The sequence below is a fragment of the Nanorana parkeri genome, unplaced genomic scaffold (genome assembly GCF_000935625.1).
Source record: "Nanorana parkeri isolate BGI_ZX_2015 unplaced genomic scaffold, ASM93562v1 scaffold190, whole genome shotgun sequence".
Lineage (NCBI taxonomy): Eukaryota > Metazoa > Chordata > Amphibia > Anura > Dicroglossidae > Nanorana > Nanorana parkeri.
Genome location: NW_017306458.1, coordinates 468,524 through 478,561, shown reverse-complemented (window position 1 = coordinate 478,561; position 10,038 = coordinate 468,524). Strand labels below are relative to the sequence as shown.

Below are 10,038 nucleotides of genomic sequence, written 5' to 3'. Positions count from 1 at the left end.
CCTAACTGTGGGCCATTTCTGTGTGACCTCAGCCTGCCATCTGACCAAGACTCCACCTGCTAACCTGCCCGCTGTCTCCTTGGCTTCTGACCTTCACTTGTCCAGCATACACTCCTAGCCTGATGAGTGTTTCAGTGTCCTGGCCTTTTCCCTGGGACCTTCATGTTTGTCTGCACGAGCATCTCCCGGCTAAGTCTACTGCCAGAAGTGAGCTTTCATGGACTGGACTCCTGGCACATGCCACTTTGTGCCCTCTAACTCCCTGTGCTCTACTCCAGGGGTGTCTGGACCAAAGGTATAAGGGAAGGCTTCTGTCATCTTGGCATTCAACCAGGCACATGATAACCTTTTGCATTGGCAAAGGTTCACTTTTAGTGCACGCATCCATTTTAGCCCCCCCTCCTATTTTTTCTATCCTTTTTTTGCTGTAGCATAAACTATACTGAAACTGAGTCCCCAAACCATCTTTGCTGTGTGGCTTGCACATTGGTGCACAATAACTTTTCAGAATAATTGCAGTGCTTCTCCTCTTCTCTTGCACATGCATGGACCCAACTCCAATCCAATATAACATCCATACACAAGTCTTCAACCTGTTGACAGGTTTTATTTATATTGTTTAGGTATACAATTTCTATGCATGTATTATTGGTATGAAATCTAGACTTTTAAAAAATTAACACCTTAACCACTTGAGGAGCAGGGTGTTGAATCCCCTTCCTGTCCAGGCCATTTTACAGTATTCAGCACTGCGGTACTTTGACTGAATTTATCCGTCATGCAACACTGAACTGAAGCTAATTTTATATATTTTTTCTGGGACAGATAGAGCTTTCTTTTGGTGGTATTTAACCATCACTTTTTTATTTTTTACTATATAAAAAAAAAGTAACGAAAATGTTGAAAAAAAAATGTTTTCAACACATTATATTATGAAACATTTATTACCCAATGTTTTGGTAAAAACTGCTGCCATTTTATGCTATAGGGCCTGTGCTTTCCAGAAATATATAGCTCTCTGGGGTATTAAGTCAATTTCAGGCCTAAAATGTGGATTATAATGTGTGGGGAAAAACCCACCTTGGCAGTGAAAGGGTTAAAGCCCAACTACAGGTTCTGCAATTTTCCCCCAGGCACCCTCCCATTTCTCCCCTGAAGGTCCCCCAAGCTGTATGTTATACTATTATGTTCATGCAATTACATTTTTGGAGTCTTCAGGCTAGTCACATGATACTGCATGCAGGGTCCTCTTAATGTTTGTCTCTGTTGTGGGTTGGATAGTCCTAAATGATGCAGAGTGGTGCTGATGTGATGACATCAGAGGGCATCTTGTGGTGGAGAACAGCTCCATGTTAAAGTTAAATTTTGTAGCCTGAGCTGTATTTCTACAGGTTGGGGGCCTAATTCAAACTAAAAAAATATAGCCCAGAGTTGGGCTTTCACTTATAAGATGGTGGCAGAGTCAACATCACAACATCATGACAATTGTTATGACAAATACATTACACTTTATCACGTTTAACTTGTTTTTTTTTATATTGGTTCCAACATCTAAAGACAACTAAGTTCAAAACAATCAACTCAAAACTCAACTCAAATACATATACATGTATTTATTTAATAGTGATGCAGAAAAAGGCCATGCACTAAAAAGGTACGTGTGTGCCGATATTCTTCCTGCTCAATAATAAAACTTGACATGTCTTACTGTGTTGTCAATACATTGAATCCTGTGGAATGTTTCAGTATTGCTGAGCATATTTCAAAGATTGAGTTCTCTGTGATCCCTGTGATGTTGCTTAAATGTTCCAAAACCTGAAAAAGGAATGATTGAAAAAATAGAAAGTTTTTAGTGCTTGCTGTCTGTATGATTGTTTCACCTAGGTACAGAAAAATACTAGTAGTGCACCGAAATTACATTTTCAAAAACGATACGAAACCGAAAATAAATAAGTCAGGCCGAAATCAAAAATAGTTTTTTCCCCAACCTTTTCACATTTTTCAAAATATTTTATTTTTATTTTTTTAAACTTTACTATTGGGGGCTTCGGGGAAATATTATTGGTCTAAACAGATCCCTGATAATTCCCTTTTAAAATAGAAAAAGAGATTGAGTCCTCAATCTCTTTTTCTGCAGCCCTGTTATAAATGAACAGGAAGCCTCTACAGTATACTGAGTGTTCCTGTTCATTCATAACTTGTGGAGATAGTATGTTTACCATGTTCACAATCATGAATGAACAGGAGGTGATGTAGATCACTTCCCATTCATTCATAATTGGGGACACAGTAAACATACCTGTCCATACATGTCCTCATACATAAATGTCCTCAATTATTTACAAACACTCAGCGATCACTGATCGCTGACTGCTTGTACCTGCTCCCCTTTCTGACACAGGAGGCTGAGCGTGCGGTGCGAGGAGGAGAGCTCGATCTCCTGTAACAGCACTGATAGCTGTCTCCGCCCCCTCACCCCTCTCCAAATCTGTCACAGGAGGCTGAGCAGTGCGGGAGGGGAGACACGGCCCCTCGCATCAATCTCCTCCCCCACACCGCTCGGCCTCCTGTGACAGTTTCTCTCTTCCCCGCTGGACGCTGAACTCTGTCAGAGGGGACACAGAGCAGCGCCCAGTGGGGAGGAGGAAAAACAGGGCTGCACTGCACTTTCGGCATTTTGCTAAAAGTGCCTTTTTGGCCAATATGTTTTGGCGAACAATATTTTGGTGCATCCCTAAAAAATACCTATTGTAGTCAGAAAGAAATGAGAAAGTAGGATGCTGATTGTAAAATGAGGATACCAAGTTATTACCAAATACAAAGGTATGACCAATTAACATTTTTAACCCCTTCCCTATAGTAAATGAACATCTTCCCTGACAGGTCCTTGTGACGGGAAAACATTAAAGCTCGATTGAACTCTCTTGATTTAATACTTTGATGCAGTCAGGCTGCAAATACAGTAATAAATATGTTGTTCTTTTACATTAGTTTAGCTGCTAAGTGCTGCAGCAAGTATTACAATAATGTGTACTAGCTGCACATAGGAGAATCGAACGGCTGCTCTCAAATACAATGCAACAGCCTGGTTGTCTATCGGTTTGATTCCATTATCACAGAACACTGCTGCAAACATGGTTCTGCTCAGAGGCCAAAAGTCTGTATAAAGATGCACGTCATAGAAATTGCCCAAAAAGTAGAACTGGCAGCGTGCATGGAAGTAGAAAAGAATGTCCACAGAGTAGAGCAAGCCTTAAGGCCACGATCACACTAAGGCGTCATCGTTTTTGCGTGTTTGTACGCACAGATATAGCCAGTGGCGTCGCTACAGGGGGACAAGGGGGGGCAATTCCCCCCCTAGGTTATTGCTTGCCCCCCCATGTTTTAATGGCCCTAGAATTATTGCTCTCACTCCAACGTTTGCGACAATATGTAACATGTGCGGTAATGGGTGCAATCCTCGTTTTCGCACATAGGCGCACCCGACGCATGTTTGCATGTGTATGTAAGGGGGCGGGGGACTTTAAAATATTTTTTGTCTTTATTTTAGTTATTTTTTATTTGTGAATATTTTTTTTAATGCTTTAATTTTTTTTAAACTTTTTTTTTTTACACTTAAAGGTCCCGGCCAATCAGGAAGCGGGGCGCCGCATCATTACACGGCGCCTAGCTTCCATGATTGGCCAGCAAGCCGGCTGCATGCTTTCTCGTCACATAGTGACGAGAAGCATGGGACGACTTCCTTGATAATCGGGAAGCCGGGTGGTGAGTCTTTACACGCCGCCTGGCTTTCTGAATGGGACTTACAGTACTCGGTATTTGGTATCGGCGAGTATTTCTTATGTGCCCCCCCCTATATATTGTTCCTAGAGTCGCCACTGGGTATAGCTAGCTTTTTTTGCATGTTTTGTGCATTTAGCAAAAACGCGCGCACATGGAAATACGCGTTTTGACTGGCAGCTTGAGAAACATTGCGGTCAATGGACGAACGCGCGTACAAACATTCCTGGTTTTTCCATTGAAGTCTATGGGGGGAAAAACGAGCTGCAAACTGCCAAAAGAAGCTCATGTACTTTTTTCTGCGTTTGGCATTTTGCTGCTCAGATGTAAACAGGGGCCCTTGAAAATCATGGGATTTCTTGTGTTGGGCGTTTTAAAGCGCTTTTTCTACTGCTCAAAAATGCCTAGGTGTGAACCAGGCCTAATGGAAGTGGAGGAGAATGATCACAGAGGGCAATAGAGTGGGTATAGAAAAAGTTGCTCAACAGGAGTACAGTGTGCAGTATATAAGAGAAAGCAGTACAGTGCTAAGAGTTAAGAAAATACGCAGGTCTGAATGATGCTAAAGAGGCCATTGCTTTCACTTTTCAAATGTTGTTTCTGACTCCTGTGGGCAGAAAAGTTAGATTATACAGTTCCTTCCCACGTGTTTATGTCAGTGCATATGTGTGTGTGGGAAGGGGTTAGGATTGGACATTTGTCATTGCTTATATCAAGAAAATAATTTCTTAAATATAAGGGGTGGAATGATTCAGGCGACTGCACAGACCCAGAGGTGAAGGAGCCACAGAGGAAGAATGAAACAGTGAATGACACTCTCAACCTCCAGCACAGAGCCATCAGGAAGAAGGTGCCACACTGGGGCATGGAACTGTCAGGAGCAAAAGTGGAATACTGAGGGATATCATATAGATGATGGTGGTGCTTGCTCCGAGGGTTTAAAGCTGCAAATGTGAAAAACCTCTAGTACTGATGAGAACAAACAGGAAATGTCCTTCTCTCTTTAGCTAGTAGGAGTAAGTCACAATCAAATAGATTTGTTCTGTAATGTTTAGGATGCTTATTCAAGCAGCTTCATCAGCTCTAATTAGAGTCAGGAACAAACCCCAGCCCTTGGGGCCCGTTCACACCAGGCACAGTGTGTTTCCGGCCCAATTCTGGCCGGAACACACTGGATCACACTGTGGCCGGCTCACTTTGTTGTGGGGCGAGAGGGGGCATGGCGGTCCATTGAAAAGAAATGGCACCGCAGCCACGCCCTCCGGCCGCAATGCGATCGGCTGCACAGAAATGCGTGGCCCATCAATGCCTGCGTTTCCGGTCCGGTCAGAAAAAAAAAAATAGTGCTTGCATCATTTTTCTGACCGGACCGGACCACAGGTATTGATGTGCCTTGCGTTCCCGTGTGGCTGATCGCATTGCGGCCGGAGGGCGTGGCTCCAGTGCCATTGAGTTCAATGGACCGCCACGCCCCTTCCCACCGCATAACAAAGTGAGCTGGCCGCAATGCGTTTCAGTGCGTTCCGGCCGCAATCGGGCCGGAACGCACTGTGTCTGGTGTGAACGGGCCCTTACAGCCACATGGGTCACTCAGCCACTTAATTCAATTACCATGGATTGTGTCAGGGCACTTGTTGATTGTCCAAGAACATGATAAAACGTCTGAAAGTTACTCTAATTGCATAACACAATCCTGTGGTGTCATGATGCCTTTATATTATACAGGAAGAATAATGTTTTTATCACAATGTTCAGTTTACAAACATAATTATTACATAGGTGAGGAATCTTTTTGCATTACATAGTTATTTACCCAACATAGAAGAATTTATTTCCCAAGTATCTGTATTTTATCCCATGAATTGTTAAGTTATTTCCATCTGGAATGTTTTCTTCAATGGACACCTCCTAGCAGCTCTCCAGAAGTAGCCTTTTAAGACATGAAAAATCATGTGGTGATCTTTCCGTTTTAAATATTACATACAAAAAGGTGTATGCTATCAAGAGATCAAAGGTATGAATAGCAAACAATGTATGCACGCATGCTTTATGCTTTGGTAAATTGACCCTAGTGTCCCAAATCGACTACAACTGTTTTTTTCTTACCTGTTTCCAAGAGTTCTGATTTATTATGAAGGTGCTTGCTGCAATGACTCCAGTACCCAGAAGCATTAGGTCTTCCTTTACAGCCAGAAATTTGCTCCTAAAAATAAAATACTATTAATCAATGGGATTAAGTCAGCAAATATACCGATAGGACTTAAACTCTCACCTCTGTGTACTACTTGGAGTTGACAGGTCCACAGTTGACTTGAGTAAGGTGTGATAAATAGGGTTTCTGAGCAAATAAACCAAGTCCAATACCATCACACACATATCATGTATATGCTTTAGTGGCAAAGAACAGCCATTATATCCTGCAAAATTCCAAATGTGTATCAGTTGTGTTCATTCTTATTTAATATTGATCTGAATGTTGTATAAACCTAGCCACTAAAATGTCATATAAACCATATAATGGACCTTTCACTATAAATCACATCAGCATGTAGCTCTGCATGCTGATATGAAATCATGTTACATTCATTAGTTAAACTTTTGCTTTACTATTTACTGCTTTTCCACTTCCTGGTTGAGTGAGGCACTGGTGATGGAACCCTGGTCTCACGGATGCATCCCGGGAAGGCTCCAAGTGTCTTTCTGGGAAATCTCATCTATAAACTGCAAAATCTTGCGAGATCTAGGGGAATACGCATTTTTTTACCCCCTCAGATGATGTGCACTGGCACACATTCCATGAGGAAGACCAAGGAAGTAAAAGGAGATTAATTAATCTGCCCTTATTGAAAATGGCCAGCATGAGAAGAATGGGGAGGAAAAGAAAAATAAGGTACGGTATGTAAAGAAAAAAAAAGCTGGCAATTATCTAGAAGTATCTGTATGTAGATTGTCATTACTACACATTTGTAAGGGTGCCTTTGTTGTACATTTTAAGATAAGGGTGAGGTTCCTCTTTAAGAGTGTAAAGGTGATGAGCCATTACATGTGAAGTTCCCAAGCCTTATACTCCCTAAATGACCCACAGCATTTTTTTTTCCGTTTCAGTGATGTCTTGATTACGCACATTGTATATTTAAAGTTTTGTAATCAACCATAACGTATTATACATTGTTTTTTTTTGGTACAGCTGAAAATACAGTAAAAATATTTTCAAAGGCAAAGATTATCAGGGTTATTCACAAAAGGGTGAAGAGTTTGGAGACGGCAGGAGAAGTGAACAATCTAGGACAACATAGCTGAAATGGAAAGTGAGCTGAAATGGAGAATTTTTCCAAATCAGTTATATTGGCCTAGATTGTTCACTTCTCCCGCCTTCTCCAAACTCTTCACCCTTTTGTGAATAGCCCTGCATGTATTTTGCATATTCAAATATATTTCCCCGAAAATATAATCAATAAAGCCTGCTGATTAAAATGATATCCCATTAGTACAACTTTTATGTTGTGCTGGTAAAAATGATAATGCTCAAAATTAAAGAGTTTTACATGATGCCTGCACAGTGAAGGCATCCACATCCAAATGTCATCAACAGTATAGATAGATAGATAGATAGATAGATAGATAATAGGTAGTGTGAGCTGGGGAATAGGTAGCGGGTGCTATTGCTCCCTGGGGTGAGCAATCTTTACAAACAGTTATCCCACCGATCCCAGGTACTCATAATAGGCATTTTATTTCCAGCTATCTCCTGAGGACAACATAACCTCTCCCCTCTGTGTTACAGAGAAGAGCATAGGGGAAGTTTCTGTATTCTTTCTTTCCCGTTTCTGGCTTATAAAAGAGGTCTATCCTTGAAACGCATCACCTTCCTATGGCCGCACACCTTCTGCCATCCCTGTTTCCCCACTGCTTCCTAGAGCCGGTGTTCTATCGAAAACCAACTACCTCACTTCCGGTGGTCAGAAAGACTTGAGCTCTGTACAGTTGCGGTACGCATGCACGCATAGTGTTTTCAGAATACTTGTCGAGTTTGCCGCCTGCTGAATATTGTTAAAATGCAGCTGTACAGAGCTTCGTCAATCTTTGTGTTTTGCAGTGTAACGCGGTCTGGACGAAATTTCGACGAGTTGGAGCTAGGGTTGCCACCTTTTCTTCAAATGAAACCCGAACACACTCTAGCGACGCACGGACAGTTTTATGGAGAATAAGTCGTAGTTTATTCATATGTAAATAGCTCAGCCGATTCATATATAAATATCACAGTTGTAACTATTTTCAGTGGGGGGGGGTCAGTAGCCTCTATTTTAATTTTGGTTACGCCTGTCTGCCTAACATCTTGTGTCCGGGTTTCTTCTGCCATGAAACCTGGACACAGAACTGAAAACCCGAACTGTCCGGGTGAATCCTGGACAGGTGGCAACCCTAGTTGGGGCTTTCGATAGAACACCGGCTCTCCCTTCGCACCGCATTGTCTTCTCCAGCTGTGACGGCTGCGGACCTTGTCATTCCACAGCACTGCTACCTTGAGCTGCCACTCTGCCTTGAGGACCAGCGAGTGTACAAGGAACACGGTCACCGCGGCCATCCACCGGACTCCCTCCTGACACCTGGGTTTCAGAGAAGCACGGCTACACACCCAGAGTGGAGCCACAGGTCGTTCTCTCCCCTAGACTGATGACTAACTAGTTAAAGACACACTAGTGTGAGTGCAATTTTATTTTTCCTTATATATTGGTTACAGTCTTACATGATCAGCATGCTGGTAACTTTGTGCTTTTGCACCAGATGATTCACCTGTCGTTTTGACCTTAACAAACACGCCAGAAGTCTGTTTTTGGTAACCACTGTGGATACTATGTGATACTGAACTTCTACATGGCTTCCTTGTAAGTGTAATATAGTATTCTTTCTCCTCCTTCCCTTGTCTCATCCTTTAGAGCGCTAGGTTGTAGCGCTCTTGTGTTAATTTTTTTGGACGTTTCTGTAGTCCTGTCCTACCTAAGCACAGATTATTTTCTTGCAAACTAATTGGGCAACACTCTAGTGACAACACCAAATCTCACTCTAAAAAGAACCAAGTAGGTTTAAACTTACCTGTGTCTCTGCCGCGCACTCCCGTCTGAAGATCTGAACATTCTCGAGGGGCCGCAAAAGATCATGGGGTGGGCGCAGTTCAGATCTTCGGCCGGAAGAAGAGGAGAGTGTGTGTAGATTCAACAGTTTTGATTTTTGGGTGGATATTTGCATTGCTGTATTTGGATAAATGCAACTCACTTGATGCAGGATTTGAACCGGGGACATGGGTGCTGTGGGGCAGTAGCTCTAACCCCTGAGCCACTGGGCTTCCCTCAGGGAATTATGCTCATGGTTGTTGCACATCCCCATTGAATCCTTGGAAATCTAATACGCCATGCGCGCGTGTTTGTGCTATTTATCAAGCATCTGCACATAAACACGCCATGAATCACGCTTCTGCATACGCTTCTGCGCCAAGCGTATATGCGCGCATGTGCGCACAGTCGGCGTGTTTTTCCATGGCGTGTTCATGGCGTGTTTTTGTGCTTAGTAAATCAACCCCACAGTGTCAATGCACACAGATGGGAGGACATACACCATGCGACACAGAAGACTCAGCAGTCAGTGCTGGATCAGAGACCGTCACCAGCGCTGGAGGGACTCCTGGAAACTACTGGAAAGAAGAAGATGATCGGATCAAGAGGCATAATTTAAGGTAAGTCCTTAAAGCAGCATGGGGGGGGGTGGGGGATTTCTGACTTATTGTCACCTTAATGTAATTTTAGATTATATTTCAAGACACGGGGAATGTGCTATAACTTACCTAGAACTTCTAATAACATCTCTACAAACGTGAAAGGAGATTGAATGTTGATATAAAAGTCCAGCGTTTTTAACACTGTCATCTCAGACTTCAATAAATCTTCCTTTTTATAAGAGTAACCTGCAGCTCTCAGAAGCTGGATAACCACATTACTATTGAAAATCTGTAATGACCACACAAATCAAAGACAACTGTTACATTTTTGTGACAGACATTAGCAATGTAAATATTTTTTTTTTCAAGTCTGCCATTTCTTCTTTGCTTAAAGAATTGGTGTCCAAGACAAGTTTGCAGCCAATGAAATTCCAGAACACCTTTTGACTTGTGAAGAATCAAAGAATCAAAGGTCCCGGTCCGAGTGGCTCGTCGGCCATGTCGGGTTCCGTCCTGCGGGACATGCCGTGTCCCGATCCAAGCCG

General features: G+C 42.6%; 1 protein-coding gene across 1 annotated transcript in view; it reads right to left on the bottom strand.

Moving 5' to 3' along the window:
- Positions 1-1,704: 1,704 nt before the first annotated feature.
- Positions 1,705-10,038, bottom strand: part of CNTD1 (cyclin N-terminal domain containing 1) — a 16,293-nt gene continuing 7,959 nt past the window's right edge. Inside the window, exons 4-7 of the mRNA XM_018555259.1 lie at positions 9,620-9,782; positions 6,053-6,197; positions 5,887-5,983; positions 1,705-1,815 (exon numbers count right to left, since the gene is read on the bottom strand). Of these exons, the coding sequence (XP_018410761.1) occupies positions 1,705-1,815; positions 5,887-5,983; positions 6,053-6,197; positions 9,620-9,782 (516 nt within the window). The remainder of the gene's footprint in view (positions 1,816-5,886; positions 5,984-6,052; positions 6,198-9,619; positions 9,783-10,038) is intronic.